General features: G+C 39.8%; 1 protein-coding gene across 1 annotated transcript; it reads left to right on the plus strand.

Moving 5' to 3' along the window:
* The first annotated feature begins 348 nt into the window (after positions 1-348).
* cdc40 (cell division cycle 40 homolog (S. cerevisiae)) lies at positions 349-24122 on the plus strand. The gene is made up of 15 exons (XM_042504036.2): positions 349-581; positions 1141-1227; positions 2586-2715; positions 2819-2905; positions 3043-3182; positions 4033-4129; positions 4493-4632; positions 6206-6280; positions 6436-6481; positions 9515-9616; positions 11067-11182; positions 13383-13516; positions 18561-18637; positions 22802-22946; positions 23547-24122. Exons 1-15 carry the CDS (start codon positions 390-392, stop codon positions 23722-23724), a joined length of 1746 nt encoding a protein of 581 aa, XP_042359970.1. The 5' UTR covers positions 349-389; the 3' UTR covers positions 23725-24122.
* The last annotated feature ends 46 nt before the right edge of the window (positions 24123-24168 follow it).

A 24168-nucleotide genomic window follows, 5' to 3' on the forward strand; every position in this document is an offset into this window, starting at 1 on the left:
CTAAACATCTAACATCTAACAGGACATAAGATAGGCTACATGTGATATCGTAAAAAAATAAATGAATACATTAAATAAAACAAGCACATAAATAAAATAAACATAGACAAAAAGTAACAACAAAAAACGCTAGGGGGAAAAACCTTGAAAAATATTCTTGCAGCATATTAACTACAAATGAGTATATTTGTTATTTTTAATAATTTGAATAGGCTCAACGTATTTCCTAAATTCAATCCTGAAAGTTTTTAACGATGGATGAGACCTCGAGAATTTGATTACATGTGAAATTTCCCAGTAAAATTTAGTAACTTGACAGGGTGAGTAATTTTATTTTGTCAGAACGGAAGTACCGCCCTCCTGCTTCCTTCGAATTCACAACATCCAAGATGTCTGCTGCCATATCTTCCCTCGTTTCGTACGGCAGTGATTCTGATTCAGAAAATGAGTCTGAATCCAATACCGGTGTTGAGAAAGTTGAGACACCGGATCCGGACGCTTTGGCTCACCTGAAACCTTTAAAATCTGCACCGACGATGACTGTGGCTCTTCTCAATTCTGCTCCCGAGGTGGCCGTTAAGGTAAGCTAACAGAGCTAGCTAACGTTAGCTTAACGTTGTAATTAGATTGTTAAAGTTAGATATTTTTAAAGGTACGACACTGAATTGAATAACACAATGAGACATGCGATTTCAGTTTATAATGGCAAATTCCAAATAAGCAGTGTGTAGAGTTAACAACTGTTGTTAGCGTTATTAAACTACGCTACTAGCGGTTAGCGGGAAACGTTAAGTATCGAGCGAGTCCAGTCGTTGTTACATTATGTCAAAGAATAACCAGATAGTCCGTTTGTAACTGTACTCATAGTGATATGTGCTGTTATTGTTGTTTTTACTTTGTAATTGCTTGTTCTCTTGTTTAATTCTATTCAAAGTATTGTCTAGACTTAGTTCGGCATTATTGTTTGGCTCTTATAATTATGTTGCCTCTGCAAGAAACCCTTCTTGGCTTTGTTTTGCATTTTTTTGTCAAAACACTTTGTAAAATCTATTTTCAGTGGTGCTATATAAATGAAACTAAACTTATTGTTATTATTATTGCTAGTCAAACAGATGGCTAATTTGTACATCTTACCTTCAGGAGTCTGTTGAGACTGGCACACACCTGGACCCCTTTTTGAAAGAAGTCTCTTATAACCCGACATATGAAACCATGTTTGCACCAGAGGTAAGTTTTAGAATAAGTAGATGACATCAAGAGCTGTGTCATTTATGATTTCAAGACAAATTTTGTTTATTGTTACATATTTTAAAACATGGTTAGGTCTTTTCTTGGGATCGAAGGCTCGTATGATTCTTCCAGCTGACTGAAATGAAAAAAAAGACTCCAGCTGCTTTGCCATCATACCCACAATTAGGACTGGGCAATATATCAATGTTATTTCGATGTCCTGTCATCTTAGATTTTGGATGTCGCATGTGTTATCTATTCTTGCTTAAAGTCAGTGGTGGATAAAGTACCTGACAGTCATCCTTGAGGAACAGTACAGATATCTTACCAAAACAATACTTTGGTAAAAGTTTAAGTCATCTATTAGAATTTTACTTGAGTAAAAGTCTGTGATATTTATTCTACTCAACTATCAAATTTAACTAATTTTCTGACAATAAATCTTATTAAGTATTGACATTAAAAGTAAAAGTTGGTAAAAAAAAATGCTAAAGGTCAGAGTTGAGTAGATTATTTCTTCTTAAAATGTTCACCTTAAAAATGGAGCCAACATTACACTTGAAGGAAAAATAGGTCCAACTTTTCCTTCCCTACCATTCCTTTCACTGGTCTGTCCATCCCTTTCCTCCTCATTTTCTAGTAACGAAGGAGTTTACCGGAAATGTTTTGGAGCAAAAGTATACATTTTAATCAGGAAGTGTAGTGGAGTAAAAGTGATATTTGACATAAATACAAGCTTAAGTAAAATACAGATATTCCCCCAAAATACTTAAGTACTAAAACAGAGTCTTATTGCTTTGTAGAGTGGTGTCATTTCATGAACTTACCAGACAGTTTTAGCTCTTCTATTATTTATCTTTACCCACTTGGTCATTATATCTACATTAGTCGTGATTGTTTATCAAAGATTTCATTTTGTAAATATTTTATGAACTATTTACAATAAATATAAATGATACGTGATATTTATGCCCATATCAATCAGCTCTAGTGTAAACACTATCACATGAATTAGAATATCTGTTGTTATGGATGTCGAGCTTGTTGGTTGTTTAATATTTATGAGTGGTATTGATTCTTGCTTGTCTCCTAGAGAGTCCTTACCTCTCCATCTTTCATGGTTTATAATGATTGGCAGATGTGATGCTGCAATTTCCCACTGGAATAAACCTTGTGCTCTTCCTATTTATATATCCATTATACTGTTGTCACATTAATCAGATCTGTTGTTAAGCAAGTCATGCTTATTTGACATACATTTAACAGAGAGGCTATGCAAAAAGAGTAGTTCCCTGTAAGGCCACATTAAAATTTAATGTTAGTTTTATTAATGATATTGTATTTCTTCTTCTTAGTTTGGTCCAATAAACCCATTTAAAAGCCAGCAGATGGCCGCCCCCAGGAACATGTTATCTGGCTATGCAGAACCTGCTCACCTCAACGACTTTATGTTTGAACAGCAGAGGAGGACGTTCCACACCTACGGTAATCTCATCTGTGGCCTGTGTGATGGGTTTAAATTATACAGTCAGTGTATTGACCCTGAATTTTAATGACCGTTTTACAACTCTGTCCACTGTGCTAATAGGTTATGCTCTAGATCCATCTGTGGACACGCACCAGGTCTCCTCTAGTGCCTACATTGGTGCAGTAGATGAGGCCGAGAAAAATAAAGGTAATTATGTACCACAGGTATATGTGTTCGTCTGCATCTGGCTGTATAGATCATCCATTATGTAGCGTATCTTATGCTGCATCAAGTATTGTTAAAGGGAGATTCAGAATTATATTATCCAGTGTCTCTTCCTCCAGGGCTCACTGTGTTTGAGAGCGGACAGAAGAAGGGAGATAAAAGGAAAAAGATCAAAGGTGGAGAAGCAGGAGAGATTGACAACTTCCTCGGACCATGGGCGAAATATATAGATGAGAAAGATGTGGCCAAACCATCAGAGGTAATGATTTGTTCAACATATAATACACAAATACTCTGGCTGAGCGTTTGAGATTGTTGCTTCTTCACTCAATTAGCTGACTTACTACTTGATATGATAGCAAGGCAAGAAAACGCAGCACCTTCCAGGTTTAGACAGTGAGGATTTCTGTTAAGAAATTTGAAAGATACACAGGTTGTCACTGATGTGGTAAATCTGTTAATTAAAAAAATATTTTGTTCTTTGGCTGATATAAAGCACCAAAAAACACCTTTGTATTTCTGCTTAACTTCCCAGTGGCCATGTGACCCCTCCTTCCCACACAACCATCTGCCTTCACAGAAAACTAAAAGTCGCCCTGTGTAATGCGCTTTCCACTGGGGCATGCAATTAAGAGAAAACTGACTTCAGTTCAGTCTTTCTTGGCATGTCACAATACCAGACATTTAGAAATTCAATTCTTGATACCCTGTTCAATACTACGGTAAAAACAAAAATGAATCAACAATCCCCATGTACCTAAACATTAACTCCTTCATTAAAAGCATTTAAATTAAATTCAGTTAAAATTTTATTTATCCCTGATGATATGCTTTGAACACAAAGCACTAATCTATGTGCATTCCTGAGATTTTGGGGGTGATTATTAATATATAGCCTGCGCTATATTAACGTATTTGCTTTCCATTGTTGCTGTTCAGCACTGTACATACGAGATGTGATGACGCGCACTGCCCTGTTTTCAGAGTTTTGCCATTAACTTCATACCAATGTACTGGTTCTCGTGACATCTGGAGTCTGTCCTCAGCACTGTATCTCAGAACAAATCAGTTTGGTAATCATGTGGTTGTGATTAATATTATTTTTACAGGAGGAGCAGAAAGAGCTGGATGAGATAACAGCCAAGAGGCAGAAGAAAGGAAGGAACGAGGAAGATGCTCCAGCAGAGGAGAAGACCATTCTCCATGGTACTGTGACCCACTCTATTTAACACATGTGAAAGACTATCAGAATCAGATTTAAATTTATTATTAGTTTGTACTGTGAGTGGAGTGTTTCTTTTGATATTGAACAACATTCTTAAATGAATATTTTTCTTAAAAACAGAGGTTGAAAGTTTTGTTGAGTTTGCAGTACACAACATTCCACGGAAGATGAAGTTTGCCAAGTTTTCTCAAGGAATTAGATGAAATTTCCCCAATTTCTTTGAGTATTTTAAGGATTTCTCTTTGACTAAGGGCAAAAGGCAGTGCAGTATTCTTCAAAAGCATGTATCCAAATGCTAAAGGATGGTTTACATGATATTTTGTCTGTTTCTGTTCTTCCCCCAGTTAAAGACATGTATGATTACCAGGGCAGGTCCTACCTTCACGTCCCACAGGATATCGGCATTAACCTTCGCTCTGCAGATGCTCCAGATAAATGTTACCTGCCTAAAAAACAGATTCACGTTTGGTCTGGACACACCAAGGTCAGTGGAAAGGGACACAAATCATTTGTGCTTCTGTGTGTACATGAATTGCCCCTCTATGTACCAGTTCATAACTCTTGCAGCACGTCTTTGCTATGCAGGCTTTTCTGATGGTAAGTATTATTGTGTTGTTTTAAAATGATTCTGAAATGCAAAATGACAGCTGTGTCATATAGGTGTCTGTATACATTGAGAGAAATTTCCATTATGCAGTCCCTGTAAGAATTTGCGAGGCAGTCTGTAAAAACCTCCAGGGTACTTTTGAATAAAATGATAACACAGCCGTATACGAGCAGCGCATCTCTGACATATCCAAGATTATTCTGTTCTCATTCAAAACACCGTCGTTATAATTCAAATATAAAGGCAAACACTGGGTTATTCCAAGAAAGATGTGATTCAGGCTTCAGATCTGCCAGTGTGCTTCAGGGAGAGAGAAATCACTCAAGGTTTAAATTGGCTTCTATCCGCTTTGTGCAAGAAGTTACAGCCTTCAGAGTCTAATTTGAAATACAAAGAGGTTTGAAAAGATAATAAGCGTGGGGAAGTGCTGATGTCGAGATAATAGATGGAGGATGGCCCGTACGGTGTCACCAAAGTTTTTTGACACTTTTTGGAGAAAGTTTGGTAACTTGAAAACCATTAGAATTTCTATGACTACTACAGAGGCAGCTTGGTCTGCACACACACTCTGCTCTGCTGCCCGGGCTGTATAATGATTCAGCTAATGTCCCCCTTTAGGAAATGATTTAATATCAATAGCCTGGCCATGCTTAAATTAAGGCAAGAGCAGGAACACACACAGTACTTTATATGGGTTATGGTGATGGTTATGGTTTTGCAAACATGCAATCACAACAATCAGTACAGAAGTTCTGCATCCCAACCCATGATTAACTACAACTACTACACTCACTTTAAAGTGCTTTATTTTTTAAATTTTTATTGTGCGACTGGAATCTGTTAAATTAATTTAAATAATTTTGGGCATAATCAATCGCCAACTATGTTGCCAGTCATTATTCTGAGGTTGCTGCACAGAAAAAGAATATTGTACGCAGTGCCTGATTTGAGCTGGTTTCTCCGTTCTTGAATCACAAATCCAGCCAAGATCATTTCTCCTTTACTGGCTCCGATCGATGCCGGGATGGTGAGCGCGGTTTGTGCCGTAGGTTTTCTCAAGGCAGCTGTAATTGCTGATTAGGCTTGGTTATTACAATTATTACAATTAGCTGACCAGCTATTAGTTGATTTAGATATTTAAAAAAATTCTCATGATCACATCTGATTCCTCGGGAAAAAAATGCTTTTGTTCTCACCCACTGTCCGTCCACATTTTTTTGTTGTCTTTTTGCCTGTACCTGTGTTTTTATATAAATATATTTTTTTACCCATGACAAAACCTCTTAGCTGATTACATGGCAGAAACGCAACCCAGTGTGGAGACTCTTGCAGTACAGCCAAATATAAACTGAAATGATTTGGAATCTCTCATGAATATTTAGATCCAACTATTAGCGTACTTATGATCTGGAGAAACATGGTTAGATACAATCTCCTGTGTGTTTTCCAGGGTGTCAGTGCTATCCGACTATTTCCAAATTCTGGTCATCTACTGCTCTCCAGCTCCATGGACTGTAAGATCAAGGTAAATAATCTCAGTGTTTTATTGGACCATGCTGCTTTTAAGTAGATTCAAAGCTAACCTCTACAACCTGATGCATTTTTTATGCAGTCTTAATTCATTGTAGTGGTGGGTATCACAAATCTGTGCTCACTTTTTTAATGTCCTTCTCTCCACAGCTGTGGGAGGTGTACGGCGAGAGGAGATGTATACGGACATTTATTGGTAAGTGATCTGAAATGTTGGATGGGATAAACTTCGACAGGTGTTAATAATTAATTGTGTGAAATGGTAACAGAATATTATGAAACTCGCCACAAAGTGAAACAACAATGGATCATCAGCAAACATGCTGACGTGAAATATGCTCGAGGTCTGAAACGCATGCAGCCATTTGGGAAATACGCAACAGTGACAGACTGTGAGCTCAGCATTACTGCAACACTAATGACACGTCTGCTGACCACTGACAGAAAGTGTGGGCATGTTTTATTTATTTATTTATTTATTTTTGGAATAGATGGGGTCTGGGGGGTTTAGGCTAATGTGTGCGGGTCACTCTTACACTCTTCCCAGAGACAGCACCCTGTCTGAATAGAGATTGTTTGCAGCCGTGGTTCTGCTTGTCAGCTCCTTCACAGAATATGCATAATTCAGCAGCCCGGGGGCCAAGAGGAGCGAGGGGCGAGGGAGGGCACAAGACATGGAGAGGAGTTGGCGTATAGGAAGAGAGAATAGAGTTTAGGGGTGAATAAACTGACAGTGAATGACTGGCTGAAGGCTTTATGAGTTGGAGAAGCAGCTGAGATGCACTTGATGATGTTAATTATTTTGTTCATTAGAGGAGTATTAGAAGTATTTGGCTATGCTGTAAAGAGAATACTAGGTTTTCACTTAGTTGTTGCTGCTCTGCTCTGTTCCATCAGCTGCTGTGTGGTATATATATTTTCTTTTTACATTAGTATAATTAAGGCTGTAGGGAAAAGTTCAAACCTCATTCACTGAAAGGCGACATTTGAATTATAAATCAACATGTGAGTTCTGTTTGTTTTTTGTGTATGTCAGTTCATTCTGCTTTAAATCAGTATTTCTTCACAGGCAGGTTTGGGTGGTTGATGCATATTTTTGCATGTTGGGCATCAGGAATAAGCTCTCAAACAGTTGTGTGGATGCAGGTAATAAAAGACCCTGACCTGCACATCACTACTCCAGGGTGTACATGAGACATTTGGAGCTTCATTCAAAAATCTCAATAGAAGCGTCAAATATCAAGAAAAAGCATTTGGTACTGCCCTAATTATAATATAATCTTTTTAAAAAAAATTTGTTCTACCAAGATGGGTTCAATCTTATTTAATTTCTTTGTTTCCCAATGTATTTGGATGACTTTCAGGTCTTCGCCTTTTTGTTAACAATATTAAGTTTTCTTCCCTGCATTCTTGGGGTGCACAATATTCGAAAAATTGATAGTTCTGTTTTTTCTTTTTCTTGGATATATGTTACAATATAGAAAAATAAGAGTAATCTTTACCAGAATACTTGAATAGCTCTATTTGGAAATAATCATTCAAGAATTATTTGGGATTGGGATTTTGTAGTGTAGGGCGTAGAAAAGAAAATAATAAAGAAATAAATAAAAGCTTGAAAATAATTTTTTTAAGCAAGAATTTTCTTTGGGGGACAAGGAGGAAATAAGTTAGTTTAATACACTGTTCCATGACACAATTTGATTCATAAGATGTTTTTCTGTCAACCCAAGCTACAGTTACTGACTTTAAATGTCATAATAATAATAATACTAATACTACTACTAATAATAATAACAACAATAATAATAATTATAACAATAACAATAATACATGTTGCTTACCCCCTGCTCCATTATGTTGCTCCCCTCTTGTTCCGAATGGGGCGTCCTTAATCAGACAGACTTGAGATCTCTGTTTTTTATGCAAACCAATAAGCTTTGTCCTGGCTTATAGCTGGTAACTAGCTTTTACAGTCCAACAACTCTGTGGCGAAGAAAGGACAGAAGACGTTGTGATAACATTGTATTATATAGGTGCTTTATTTCTTCTGTGCAGCAAACCAAAAACATGGCCTTCTCTACAGTCATTTTACTTGAACCTGAGCTTATCTAGACACTTTCTGCTGAGAGTCTCACTTCTCATAACAAACACTGCCAGACTGTGTGACATAAACATCTAACCTGTGTTAAAGGGGAAGGCTCGGCTGATATCATTAGTCAAGGAAAATGAGAACTGTGCGAGTTTTCCTTTTGTATCAAGCAGCAAAAAAACTAACAGCATGATGTGTTTGAGTTAACTTTCCCTACATGACATCACGCATCCTGCAATGTGACTGTTGCACATCGAAATGCCAATGCTGAAACAATATATTGTGCAGCTCTACTGCTCCCCCACTTTTTCATATTTCATGTGTTTTTCTCTTGAATGTATAGCAATGTAATTAAAACCATATACTTTTTTGGGACATTGTTGTTTGTCAGCATGTGAAGCTTGTCAAAATTATCAAGTATGACAGAACAGTTAAGCACACATCAATTGGGCGATGTGCATGAATGAACATGCATATCATCATGAGTGCATTTTGGATGCTCTCTGGGACAAACGGTATATTTGATGACATGTGTGCTCTGCTTTCAGTAGTTTGTGAATCTGTACTTTCTTGTACACACACATACACCAACAAGGCTTTCTGCAGCGGCACCGTTTGTCTTTGGTCTGCCAGCAAGCCGGGTTAGAGCAAGCAAGCAGGCAGGCGCTTAGCCTCAGTGGGCTCTGTTATCGCTGTGGAAACAGTGTAGCCCTGATAAAAGCCAGTTTTAACAAGGGAGGCGTCTGCGTGCGCTGAGCCCACAGGGACCTCGCATCACCTGCGCTGTATGAGAGAAAGCCAAAGGGGTTGCATAGATTGGGATTAGGAAGAGAATAGGAGAAGGTGGAGAAGAGTTGAAAAGACAGACGGCGCACGTAATTTTTTTTCTGTTTCATCCTCTTACCTCTCCAAGCTCATTTAAAGATTCCATTTCTCTTGTCTCCCACAGCTCACGTCATCTTTCTACCTCAACATCCCTTATTTCCCTTAACCAGGTTTCACATTTCTCAAATGAATTGTGTTTCAAAGGAGGGCAGCTGGGAGAGATGTACTAACGAGTGGGGAACACAGTGAAATTGTCTAGATTTTATTTATTTATTTATTTGTAATGTGTGTGTAAATCCTCTCTGTTTATGTCAGGCCACAGCAAAGCAGTGCGAGACATTTGCTTCAACAACAGTGGGACGCAGTTCCTGAGCGCTGCCTATGACCGCTACCTCAAACTCTGGGACACTGAAACAGGTAGGCTCTCCCATTCTGTTGTCACTCTTTTCTACTATTCACACAGCCTCTTGTTGAATCTTCAAAATGACTGAACCGGAGAGATGTACTCCACATGAATATCTCACTTACACAGAGCGTCTGTTCAAGTGTCTCGTGGCGTTTTTTTTTTTTTAAACATCTCCACTGTGTTCTGTGAGTAGAAACTATCTCAGCGGCACTCAGCAGATAGTGTATAGGGGGAACATAATGACACTCTGCAGTGCAGTCTAATATAACCTTTATCTCGCAAGCTATCAGATAATTGTGAATGACGGCGCAGACCTTGGCTTCTTTTTGTATTTGTATCAAACATTTCTCTGCAGAACTCTCGAGTGTGTTTCTGTAAAGTCAAAAACAAATTTCAGCCAGGTTGTTTATCTTGTTACTTGGTTGGACTATTTACTTGCACAATCACTTTCCTCCATTTTGACATTGGTTTAATCATTTAAAGTATTTTTTAAAGGAAGCTCAGATTTACAGAATTTCCTGGATCTATTTCTGATCGTGAACTCAGAGGTGTGACGGGGGTGACGTGTAACCCAACAGCTGGTCTGGTCTCTATTGTGATATATAACATAGGCACCGGGCAGGGCGTTTTAAACAGTAACAACTGCATAACATGGCAATACAATCATTTACTACATAATTTACTACAAACTATATGTCGTCAGAAATGTAATTACCATCTATCACACAGTCTTTATGGAATTCTGATCTTATAGGGTTGAAAAAGACATATGTTAACTGTCCACAAAATGTTGGGTCCCTGATCTCTCTGGTGCCACATGGTTCTCTTCTCTCATTACTCATCCAGCTCAATTTCCACCCCTCTCAACTCAAGAGTGCCAATCCAGCAGAGGGCAGACAAGAGTTAAATCCCCTAGTGTTGTGACAGGATGCCCTCAGAAGCCACATCCACATACGCCTGTTAGAGTTACTTTATTATACTGTTACAATTTGTTCCCATCAGTTGTTGTGGTTTCATTAAGTGCAAATTTTAACAGTTTCTGTCTTGCAGTTGCACAGAGCAGTGATCAGTAAGGGATGATTTTAGTATTTTATTCCATGTCCGCCCCAGTTGCAGTTAAAACACACGATGTAATACGGAAAAGATGATAGTAAAAAAGCCATCATTCTTATCTTAAGGGCCTCTTGGTGTTGCAGTCATTTCCAATTTCCTGTTTTCTCAGCTTAAGCAATGGTGGAAGCATCATTCTTGCGGCGATTCACCTCCGCTGAATGAATACAAAGACACACTGAAATTTCTATGTTACGGCTGAGCTGTCGCTGCCTGCAGGGACAGCGCATACAGCATTGAAAGTTGCGGTCTGTGTTCCTAAATTTTAAACAACTTGAGTGTACCTCTCTCTGAAAAAGCCACCGTGGATTATTCTGGAGCTCTGACTTTCATTTCTGCCTCTCTCTACAGGCCAGTGTATCTCCCGCTTCACCAACAGGAAGGTACCGTACTGCGTCAAGTTCAACCCAGATGAGGACAAACAGAGCCTTTTCGTGGCCGGCATGTCGGATAAGAAGATTGTTCAGGTAAAGTTGGCGTGCGCCACATTGCAAGCAATTCAATTCAACTCCCTCCCTCACTTCAAGTGTATTTCCCAGTTGACCAAGCAGATGCACACATGAATTTCTGTGTATACCCCCTGTGCCCACAGGAGCATGAAATACACTCCCGTCTCATCTTCTGGCAATAGTGTGTGTATTTGTGTGTGCGTGGCTCAGGGTTCAGTGGCTGACAGGACTAGAGCAAGTCATTAATCATGGGTAGCATTAAGGTGCAAGAGAAGAGAACAATCTGTGATAAAAGTGGGAAATCCATAACTATGATATCACAAAATCAGGTAAACAGTTTTCAGAACAAGTAACCCAGAACCTTTACAGAAGAAAGTTTAGATTATTTTCAGTACATCTGATTAGGAAATATCTTATTTTCCGCAATGCATCATGGAGGTTTGGACCCACTAGTATGAAGCTATTCGGTGTTATTTCATTTTGCTTTCATCTTTAATTTATATCAAGATATGACACAAAGTTTGTCCCCTAATTGTTCACATGAACAGTAGTCACTTTACAATATCTGGCACAACAATCAGGGTTAGTGTTAAATCATTCAGCTCTCTTCTGGGTTTTGAGAACAGATGGCTGCTCCTGTGAGCAGCCGAAGGCTTAGATCTAAAAAAAAAAAAAAAGCATAAATAGAATTGGATGTAAAATCTGTTTGGACAGAAATGCGTCCTATTCGTTTGTTGCCTTGGGTGGCTTCTGTGTGGTTGTCATTCCTTTACATTTTAATGTGTGCATAATGTTACCCAAAAGAAAGAATGTTCAAGACTGAGGCCTGTTTGAATGCTACTCTCTGTCATTACACCACTGGAGTTAAGCCATTTCACTGCATTAGCACAATTAAAAGCTGATCTCAGTCATTCTCCCACATATGACTTTCTCTACAGTAAAAAAAAGTTGTACCACCTGATTCCAAAAAAAGTTAGGACAGGGGGTTGTCTTCCACTGTGTTACATCACCTTTTCTTTAAACATCACTTGGTAAGCATTTGGGAATTTAGGACACTTAATTGTTGAAGTTTGTATGTTGATCTGTCTGTTGATGAATTTTGTGCTTCGTAATGTCCCACACAATGGGAGACAGGTCGTGACTGCAGACAGGGCAGTTTAGTACCTTTGCTCTTTTACTGTGAAGCCATGCAGTTGGAACACATGCAGATGTGTTTTGGCATTGTCTTGTTGGAATAAGCAGGGATGTCCATTAAAAGGATGTTTTCTGGATGGCAGCATATGTTGCTCTTAAAGCTGTATGTGCCTTTCAGCATCACTGGTGCTTTCACAGATGTGCAAGTTACCCATGATGCCATGTGCACCAACACACCCCCATACCATCAGAGATGTTATCATTTGAATTTCGCACTGTTAACAGTCTAGATGGTCTTTTTCTTCATAGTGCGAAGAACACAAAGCTCATATTTTTTGAAAAAAAAAGGCTTAATCTTGGACTCGTCAGACCACAGCACACTTTTCCACTTTGTGTCAGTCCATCTCAGATGAGCTTGGGCACAGAGAAGTCTGCAGTGTTTCTAGATGTGAATGTATGGCTTTCACATTACATGGTAGAGTCTTAACTTTGCTAAACTTTGTTTACTGACAGTGGTTTTCCAAAGTGTTCTGAGCCCATGTAGTAATGTCCTCAATACAGTTATGCTGGTTTTTAATTCAGTGTTGTTCCAGGAATCAAAGGTCAGGGGTAATCAGCATTGGTTTTCAGCATTGCAGCTAACATGCAGAGATTTCTCCCGATTCTCTGAAACTTTTGTTTATATTATGGATTGTAGACGGTGAAATCCCTAAATGCTCTGCAGTTGTGCATTGAGAAATGTCATTCTATCAGTCTGTTGGACTGTTAGCCCACACAGTGTTTCACAAAGTGACCATCCTTGCTTGTGAACAGTAAGCATTTCAAGGATGCTTGATTCTTAAATCTGTTACTAATTAACCCGTTTACCTGTAGGATTTTCCAAACTGGTGATTTTTGAGTATCCCATAACCGAATTATATTTATTTTGGAAATCAACACTCCACAGTATATAAAAGTGCAGTGAAGTGGCATTTTGTGAATCAGTTTTAATAATCCACTGTATTTAGTGTCAACATGTCACAGATAAATGTGTTTACCTCCTTTCTGTCTGTTTTGCTCTCTGCGCCTTGTGTCTTTATTTCAGTGGGACATCAGGACAGGTGAGGTGGTTCAGGAGTACGACCGTCACTTGGGAGCCGTCAACACCATAACCTTTGTTGATGAGAACCGTCGATTTGTCAGCACATCGGACGACAAGAGTCTTCGTGTTTGGGAGTGGTGAGTACAGACTACAGCCTGAAATACTTATGCAGTGTTTTGAACTGGATTTTACAGATTTTTAGTGGTGTACCTCTGAGTAAGGCACACAATTTTAAATATTGAATGGAGGACTGGATGCATTTAGCTGAAATTCATCAGTGGTATGACAGTTAAGCAGAGTTTCATTATTTAGTGTTTATTTTCGGTAAACCAACATTCATTTGTTAAGGTTAAAAACTGATTTAAAGTTATGAAAAATACACTGTTTAGGGTGATTTGACGGGAGATGGATCACACTGGACCTTTTACAAGAAAACTCAGGAAATACATTTAAAAAACACAGTATATATCATGAGTGTATCATGCTGCCCTCTGAAGACGTCCTGCATTGCTCACTGCTCCTTCCATTAATTGATCACAAGACGAGCAGACATCAGCAAACCTCCTGACGACCTTATCTTGGACAAAGCTCAACCAGCTGTGCTGCTAATCAGCTCTGAGTCACCGCCTTTGCCACGGTATGCCTGCTTTACATGCATCTGTTGCACTGGGAGTTTCTTATTTTCCCCCTGGAGCAAACATTGTACATTGACAACGCTCCAGCAGTAACCCCTGTGAGTCTGCCCCCTGTTGCCAATTGTATATTTTAATAATAAATAAGCATTTTGAAACGGTTCCACAAATTACATTATTGGAAGGCAGATGCGCTGGGATGACTGGCATGTCAGATAAAGTTTAAAACTAACTACGGTGCCCAGTAGCTCAGTTGACAGAGCAGGCGCCCCATTTACAGAGGCTATGTCCTTGCCGCAGTGGCTGCAGGTTGGAGTTTGGCCATGGTCCTTTGCTGCACGTCACCTCCCTCTCTCTCCCCCTTTCATGCTATGTCTGTCAATGAAGGCATTAAAGGCCCCTAAAATATCTTTTAAAAAAAAACCCCAAAAAAGCATTTAAAAATCTCTTTTGTTATTAAGAAACTTATGTTCACTTGTGTTTCCCAGAAGATCCACTGGGGGCAGAGTGGGGTGTGTGCTTTTCACGTGGCCAAACCGAGCTATACTAGCCGTTGAGGTTGGAGCTTTTGGTGCTGCTGGAGTGGGGAGAAGCCAAACAGCTTTTATCTGCACACATTGCGTTGATGCAGAGCTGGCTGGAAATCTGTTAAGTTATTTGTAAATTTAAGAGTGCGCTTGGAAATAAGGGACTATTTACAGATGGGTCAGCTGTCAATGTGTTTGCAAGAGAGAGAGAGTGGGGCAAGAAGGGGCTAAGCAAATCTATGCAGCTCAGCTCTGTCCACTAGTTAGTTATATGAGGATGGTGTCATTGGGGCAAGGTGTCAGTAATCAGTACTATTTAAGGAAAAAATGAATATTTGTACATTTTTGCTTGTAGTCAGTCATCATCGCACCGTATGATCGGCCCACTATTGCAACTACTGTGATGTGGTGAAGTCAAGGGCTGTGAGTCTGACAGACTGTGCAGTTCAGCATGCCAAGACACCACCAAAATGTTCAAAGTGTGGCTATAGTACACGCTTGTGTTATTGGATGGCATTTTATACAACTGAATGCTTCCATTCATATGATGAGTATCGAGTTAAGCAGAGAAAAAGGACCTCTGAAGTAGTAAAGTAGTAAAGGTATCACTTTTTAAATGATTCCCTGCCCTAAGTGTTATTTTCTTGAACAATTAAAAAAAACGCTAAAAATGGGATACTAACTATGCTTTGGCAGGCGTTTATATACCTGGGCAGCCCGTCCAAGTAAAGTCTATGTTTGGGGATACACTATTATTAAATGTCCTACTGCAGTCTTTGCTCAGTGGCCAATCGAGAGACCACCAAGAGTGGCTTGCAGATGAGCTGGGGGGGTATTCTGGTAATAAACAAACCCTTTTATTTATTGCTCAAAGATGATAAATATTTAAAGATCAGCTGATAAAATAGCTTCCTTTGGATTCTTTGAAAGGGGGGCTTTTATTCAAGGACTACCGTTTGTGTAGTTTTTTTCCTCTTTTTAATCTTGTCAGATCTTCCCAACTCGTCTTGTTCCTCCAGAGTGTGAGAGATGGGGATTAACTAGTGATTTTTTAATTTTTTTCCCACACACTCTTGAAGCCAGTGTTGAAGGACAGAATAAAATGTCGACAGAAAAACATGAAGCGAAAAAAGCATATCCCAGGAGTCTATTTTGTATTCTTGTTTAAGAGGGTGTCTCCCGTGAGCTTTGTGAGTGCAGCGTGGGAGCAAACGGGCGAGTGGTATGCCCGGCCAAAGAGTGGCTTTAGTGTCCCTCTTTCTCCCACGGATACCACCTGGCTCTGAGCTCTGGCTAACCCCTCCTGTGAGAGCTGGTATATAGAAGCATTAGGCTGAAATTACCAGAACGTCTCATATCTCCACACTAGAAGCAGAGTCTTGCTGAGAAGGGCAGTGGTGAGAGAACACTGGATGCTTCGAAAAGAGCAGCCGTACAGGCCATTCACATCGCAGTGATAACGCCTACCGTAATTCAGATTCTATCCTCATCTTACACGCATACTCATAAGTTTTGTGGGGGAATTACTTAAACTGTGGCAGAGGTTTATCATCAGGGAGCGGATAGTTGGCGTACGCGTCGGAGGACAATTACAATCAATATGAAATGCTCTGCTCTGTGCCAACAAGGAGAATTAGCTCCTGATCATAAAGACATTGTTCAGAGAGCAGTGAAACTGTGGGCTTGGGGGGACATTTGGAATGATGATGGATAGAGAAAAAAGGAGAGAGACAGATGAAAAATGGCAGAGATAGAGAGGGCTTTTTTTTTTTTGGAATTGCACATGCTGGAAAGTGAACTGCTCTGTCATCCAAGTACTTAATTTCCCTCTAGATTGACTTTCATAATAGTTGTGACCTTTTTAAAAAGCCCTCTGCCAACCAAAATAACATTATGTAAGTATTTGCCCAAGTTTGTTTTTCAACCTGGACCGTATTTTCCTATGTTTTTTTGTCTAACTGACTGATGGGAACAGCAATTTTTGAAAGTGGTCCAGTATTGAGAGAGAGAGAGACTGAGAGAGAAAGCGCACAGCACCAGCAGTGGCAAAACAGGCTGCGATGTAACCACTCTGGGCATTTGTGCACCATCAATTTACATCCATTAAAAGTGCTTGTTTTCGCACTCACAGGCTCAGGTTTTTCGAGTTCAAGTGTCTGGCAAAATATGGAAAGGATTCCTACATACATAGACCTTTATGTTGAAGAGTAAGATCCTTTTTGTTTATCCAGAAACAGCTTTGAAATCACCTTCATTTCAGTAAAGTTATTTACACGTGTGCGTGTGATTCAGCATACTAAAGCAGAGTTGGTGATTGTTGGAAAAATGAAGACAAACCAAGACTGTTTTTGCGAGGTTGTTTTTTTTTTTTAACTTTGATTTCAGTGTGTTTTACAATGCTAAAATTCTAGGGCTGTTTCTAGTTCAATGAAATGGATCTTACCCTATTACAAAAAGGTCTATCTCTGTAGGGATCCTTACCAGAAAATGTCAGACACTTAGAATTAATCAGAGTCTGTCAGTGCCAAAAACAGGCACTTTTGGTGGACGTATATTGACAATGCGAACATGCTCCAAATAATGACGTTGCAGCCCGTTTTGCTGCTGCCGTCTGTAGCGGTTCTACTCAATACTGAACCGATGTCAAACTTTTTGCTTCCATTAGTCACGCAGACAGAAAAAACATGGGAAAATAGGGCCTAGGTTGAAAAATTCAGCACTTACCCTTGAAGTGACTTTACCAAAGTAGAAGTGTTGCAATCATTTGAAAGATAAAAAGTTAATTTACTCTTGTCAATAGTAATTATGTTTTGTGAAATCCCCTTTTCACATTAGTTCCAAAGAAACAAAGATGGTCTGTTTCATTTCCCTCTGAAGAAAAGCTCAAAGATTTTTCTCGTTTCCGTCTTGACATTTTTCCTGCAGGCTGATTACAAAACTTAACCCCGACCTTACTGAAGAAATAATGCCAGACAAACACATATAAAATATACAAAAATGCTGTTTTTGTTTTTTCGCCATTGTCCCCTATCTTGATTGACATGTAACACAGAAAACAACAATCAATCATCTATTATTAATGAGTCTCCCCAGTGTGTAGATTGTTTGTGTTTTTCTTTCTTTCTCTCACACGGCTCTCCAGACAACAGAGCATTTACACCAGTTATTTCTGGAGCTCTGAAGAAGAGATCTGATAGCTTTGTTATCCTTTCAGAGTTTAGCTTGGCGTGTCTGCAGACATTGGCTCTGACAAACCCAGGCGCCCCTTTAATGTCTGACTGTGTGCTCATGAATTGTGTTTTTCATGTGTACAAGGGTTTGCATTTCTCGTTTAACTCGCCTTTAGTTCTTCGAAGCCTATCTTTTGTCTTGTATGCAAGCACGGTGTTCCAGCTGTTACTCATCTCAGACACAGACATGGCTTCAGTTTAAGCAGATAGCGACATGAGAACAGGGCACTTAGTTGATGCAAACACACACAGTTAGAGGCAAAAAGACACATTAGTTGTACTCATTCACTTAGTTTGCAGCAGGTCAGTTGTGTACAAAAAAAACAGAGGAAATTGGCATGCTGTCATCCTGGCAGACACATACACACAGCACTGTAAATCTGAATGATCTTCACTTAAGATCGGCAAGTTTCCTATCTCTCCCAAAGCAGAGACACACAGCAGAGCATAAAAGAAAGGGGGAGAGCAGGGTGAAAGAGCAAAGGGATTAATAAATAATTGGATGGCGGTACAGTCGGCAGTGCAGCATCAAAAGCGCCTTTCAGACTGCATGGAGTTATTTACATTCTGTAGCTGTAATGGTGAGTGTGCCTGGTTTTTCACCATTTTCTCTTGAGAAGCAAGCATGTTTGAGGCAGCATAAACAGCTGCAATAATAAACTCCAGCTCGTGAATGTTTTTTTTTTTTTTTGTCTTTTGAGTTGTTCTTGCTTCGGGGCTGCTGAGGTTGCTCTCTCATCCCGTGTTTAACCCATCTTCAAGTGTACTCACAGTGCTTTGTGCCTTTTTCAGGGACATCCCTGTGGACTTCAAGTACATCGCTGAGCCCAGCATGCACTCTATGCCAGCTGTGACACTCTCTCCCAACGGTGAGTATTCAAATTATGGCAAAGCAGTCAGGGACACAGTACAGAGCCTCCAGGGAGCTTAAAACCCATACTGCCAGATTGATTCATACCGTCCAGCGTTGGTCGTTGCTCAAAAGAATAAAAACAAGGCAGGCTTTAAGTAAACGTAATTGTTGAGATGTCCAGATCCAGTCATCAGGATCGGGATCTGGCCCAATCCTGACATTTCGGATTGATAGACACCAGCTGTATAAAGCTTGATCCATCTCCAATCCTTTGTTTGTTTGCTCAGAGTACGCCAGCTGTCACAGACGGCCCATTGAGCCCTGTTAAAACACTAAAACATCTCTATTGCACAGTATTGAAAGGGAGTGAACTGTGAAGCGCACAGCAGCCAGCCGTTGCAATTAATGACATGTCAGCGAGGGATAGAGAAGCTGCATTGGGTTAAAAAAAAAACCAAAACCAGCTGGTTTGCATTTTTTTTTCGCGATATTTATCTGCTGATGTTAATGTTTGACCTTGAGATGAAGAGGTGCTGTCTCCTCCTTGTAATTCACAAAATCAATAAATATTATAGGAAAACATCAAAGGAAAGCTTTATTGTACAAAGGCTTGATTCCAGAATGTAGTACTCTTAAAGAAACCAACCTAATTACACTGGTACCACCAAGAACCAATTCATTTTAAATCAAATGGTGCAAAATTTTGGTACCTGAGGGTGCATCTGGATGAGCACACTGGGTCTATAGAAGAGGTAATGGGGCTCCTACAGCTGTCAGATACAACTTAGACAGGAGGCACACGCACCCCGAAGCCAGGAGGCCGACCAGACTGCTCCGTCAACTGCTCCGTCAGCGATCCCGAGCTTATCACTGCTGGACAAGCAGACCCACGTACAAACAGAGTGTTACATGAGTAGAATGATTTCCCTCTAACATCTGTACAGTAATATGAAGGTACCATCAGGAGACCATGAGTTTAGCTTAGCAGAAAATCTGGAAGAAGGGAAAATGGCTATCATGGCTCTGTCAAAAGGTGAAAATAAAAACCACCTCCTGGAGTGCTGTCAACACTGTGAGGTTGCTAAAAAGTCACTGCACCCAGCCGAAAGAAAATCTGGCACATAACCCCCTGTGAAACTAGAACTTGATGTTTTCACACTTTTACACTTTTTATCCTGATTTAACACACAGGATAATGTGTTAATTAGTGAGCTTGATGGTACCTTTTGGACAAAGTCAAGCAAACTATTTCCCAGATGTGAGAATGGTATTGATCCTCCTCTCTAACCCTCAGCAAGAAAGCAAATAAGCATATTTTTCAAAATGTCAAACTTTGATTGCTCTGTGAATGTTTGTGTTTAATGCATGCTCTGGGCACTGTACAGCTGCAGTAAGTAAGAAAAAACATTTTTTATAAATCAATATTAGCTGATAGCTGCTTACTGTGGAAGTCATTAGCATAGGATTTGGGCAAAGATGTATGATTAAGACATAGTGGTTCATGCAGTCCAATAGTAGAATAAACCTGCTACTGGACAGCTGGATTGGTGAATTTCCACATATGTGAATGGAGGATGTAAAGAAGGCGGTTACTGACAGAGTAGCAACGTTTTGGGAAGCTGCATACACCTAAAATAAAAGCAGAATGAATTCCTCTTCAACTCTAATGCTTCTGTTTGAATCAGAAATTCTCTGTTGCGCTCCATCAGCTTCAGCTAGCATCAAACTCTGCTCTTCTGTCCTCATCTGTTTCTTCCCTCTCCACCTACTTTGATTTCTCCTTTTCATCCTCTCCCTTACACACTCCCTCGTCTCTTCCTTGCTTTGGGCAGCGTTTCCTATTTGTGCCAACATGGTTTGTTTCTCTTGAGCGTGTGAATAATGAATGTGCTCTCAGTGGGAGACCATTCAGTTTTCTCTTACGCCTAAATGGCACCCAGCCCCCCTTGGCACAGCATCCACATCCTCTCCTCTATTTTCCTGCTCTCCCCCGTCTCTTGCCATCCTAACGAAAGAGACACAGCCTGCCGAAATTGGCCAAGTTGTTTCCATTTTCCTGCACGTATTGCATTTGACATTTGTGGACAATAGTGTCTTCCTCATTTATGTTTTGTGAGAGAGGATGTAAGAGGAGCACACACACACACACACACACACACACACACACACACACACACACACACACACACACACACACACACACACACACACACACACACACACACACACACACACACACACACCAAAAGTAGATCTCTTTCTCCTACCACATTAATAATTTTCATCATGTTTCCCTTTCAAGAAGTGCAGCGAGTCGTGTAATGCTTTGACACTGAAGCACTGCCTCTTATCACTGTGTAGTGACTTTGAGGCTGTAGCATTTGTCAGGAGCTGAAACGCTCTGTAAAGTAGATCTCAGCTGAGCAGCCACTGATGAAAAGCCTCTCTTGTTTTTCCCTAAATTACTCGATCTTTTCATTTTAATGATGGCAGAATGATGAGATCATGAGTGTCCTCCACTCAAACTCAAATTTCTACTTTTTATCTTGTCATATTTCCACCAATTACCGTGTACCTGTTATTAAAAATATTTGACTCTGCTTGATGTAGCAGTAGATCATAGTTGTTACACTGCCAGGTTTAGCGCGTACTTACAGCAGCAGCAGGCGGCATCATGATTCCACATCTGAGATACAAGCAGCTGCTTGTTCAACATTTGGCTGTACAAAATTATACTAATGAGACAGTCTAGCAAGCGAATAGGTACTTTTTAACATGTTGTGACAGCATTTAAAGCTTTGATATGTTTGCATGCTTAAATTATTAGTGCTAATACAAGCCGCTGTCCTGCTTCATGTGGGCCTTGAGCTTCTATACTGCACCTCCAATACTTTCAATATAGGGCTGTACCAGTTTGTATATTCATGCCAAACTGCCACGGTACAGGGATCACAGTGGTGTGCGCACAGCAGCACGCAGAATACACAGCATGTAGACTAGGGTTGCGGCGATATTCTGTTTTTTTTTACAATATACCGCGATATAAAAGGTGACAGTTATCATGCTGTGTACATTTGCTTATCTATGATATTGTAAAAAAAACAAAAAGCAACTGGATGGAGAATGTCACCTTTATTTTAGTTATTTTTAAAAGATAGACTTTTTACACATAATTCCATTAAAAATGGTCTCAGTTCTTAATTATGGTGTTAAAACTTTTGTTCAACTAAAACTAACCCGTCTGTTTTCATTCAGGGTAATTCAGACTGATAATAATAATTCTGTTATACAGTGATACATTTAAAGTGCTGTATATTCTGAGACAGATATTGTACCTTGAGAATCTCATACATTTACAACCCTAATGTAGACTGATGCACATAATGTGGAACCTAATTTCACAAATGCAAGTTCTGCCTGACAAATTTTAGCCCTAATGCTGTTATGCCGCAACACGTCCTGAGGTTAACACAACAAGTCAGTTGGAATGCAAGTCAGTCACAGTGCGGCAAGCGCAAATGAAAAACTGGAGCTGAATGACCCACCTGCAGGTTCCCGGTCAGCTACAACAGCACCAAACAGCTCTGTGTGTAAGACGAGGATGCTGTATTGGCTTTGCCCTTTCCTTTTTTAGGGCCTGTGAATGGAAACATATCCAACATGCCAACTCACATTCACTTGCATCATCCAGATGTGCCGATCACAGAGTTTATAAATGTTTGTGTGCTTTGAATTTTTAAATATAGCGTAGTTAAGTTTTAACTAACAGTGACAATCCTCCCTATACACAAGGTTTATTTTTATTATTTAGCATATTTAGTATTTTCAGTTTCACAGCATGGGAGTTGATTGTTGCATTTGGGGCAGGTGTTCCTTCAGTGTATGAACACGCTTATTCAGTGTTTGAAATATTACTTATTCTCATAATTTAAATGGTTTAACAAGTTTGTTCATGGGCAAAATATTTCCAAAGTTGCTAGCCAGAGGATTTTGACTGTCTTTGAAACTTGCACTACTTCCATTATACTGACATCACACTGAACCATGGCTTTTGTGTACTATTACTCACCTGTTTTGATTTCAAAATACTTGATAGTTAAATGTTTTACAGTGGCATACTGTGCAGCACCATTTGAGACGAGCTCTTAGCCTCATGCTGTTTGCTTGTTTCTTACTCCAGGTAAATGGCTAGCATGCCAGTCCATGGACAACCAGATTCTAATCTTTGGAGCCCAAAACCGCTTCAGACTTAACAAGAAGAAAGTCTTCAAAGGGCACATGGTGGCTGGCTATGCCTGCCAAGTGGACTTCTCTCCAGACATGAGGTGAGCATTGGGCAGCTGGAATTCTCACACCTGATTAATAGTTTAGAATAGCTGATTGAAGAAAATGTGCTTGAGAAATCAAGAGTTAGAGATGCATCTGTTTCTTTGAGAAGATGGTGATGATAATTGTCTTTTGACAAAATATAAGAATCAAAATACATCATTAAATGAAGAAGAAAGTGGTGAAACAGGTTGAAGACACTGTGTTGCACAGATGTTCGGTATATTCAGATGCAGAATACCTCTGCTCGCTTTCTGTCCTTGAAAACTCCTTCAGTTGATAAAGAGCTGTGGAAATTCAAATTATCTACAGTATAAGCTCCACACGGAGAGCTAACTAGGACAGTCCAGCACCCTTATTCTAGCCAAAACACCCATTAAGACCTGTTTCTCCCCTCTTCTCACCCACCACCACCCACGTCTGTGAGCAGGTGCCCTAACTTCCTCTCCGTATCCATAGCAACACTGCAACTCCTGGCTAGACTGAATAGCAAAAAATTCAGACTCCCACCTTTTGGCAGGTGAAGTGGAGACAGAAGTCATTTTTAGCAAAGTCCTAATCTTCCTATCCTCTCCCTCTCTGGTTATCCTTTTTCCTAGCTATGTGGTGTCGGGAGATGCAGATGGAAAGCTGAACATTTGGGACTGGAAGACCACCAAGCTTTACCACAGGATCAAGGCTCATGACAAGGTGTGCATAAGCGCACTGTGGCATCCGCATGAAACCTCCAAGGTGATCACCTGTGGTTGGGACGGACAAATCAAACTCTGGGATTAGATCTGTCCTGGTGTGTGTCTGTTTGGGGAGGTAATTCTGGTAAATGGTGGACATAACTGAAATGGTTCACTGTAGAGCAACAGAGAGGGACTGGGTGTCCCATGGATTTTTTGAAAGCCACAGGACTGGTATCCAGTCTGATTGTAGCAGTGTATTTTTTTATCCTGTTGTGAGAGTTCAAAATATGTATTATCTGTACAAACACAATTACAAACATACTTTTAAAGTAGTTAATACTGCAAAATGCATATTATTGGGGAACCTTGGCATTTTTTAACATTCTTTTTTCTTTTATGTTCTATGTCCTGTGTAGTATAATTCTTGGAAAAATTCTTAAATTTCAATTGTATGACCCTCCCTTTGTGGAAATAAACATTCTGTTAATTTGACCTCTAAAATTAAGCATTGTTTAGAGAATGTGTTTGATGCTTCTGTACCGGCGAT

The sequence above is a fragment of the Plectropomus leopardus genome, chromosome 16 (assembly GCF_026936395.1).
Source record: "Plectropomus leopardus strain MGB_pleo_1.0 chromosome 16, ASM2693639v1, whole genome shotgun sequence".
Taxonomy (NCBI): domain Eukaryota; kingdom Metazoa; phylum Chordata; class Actinopteri; order Perciformes; family Serranidae; genus Plectropomus; species Plectropomus leopardus.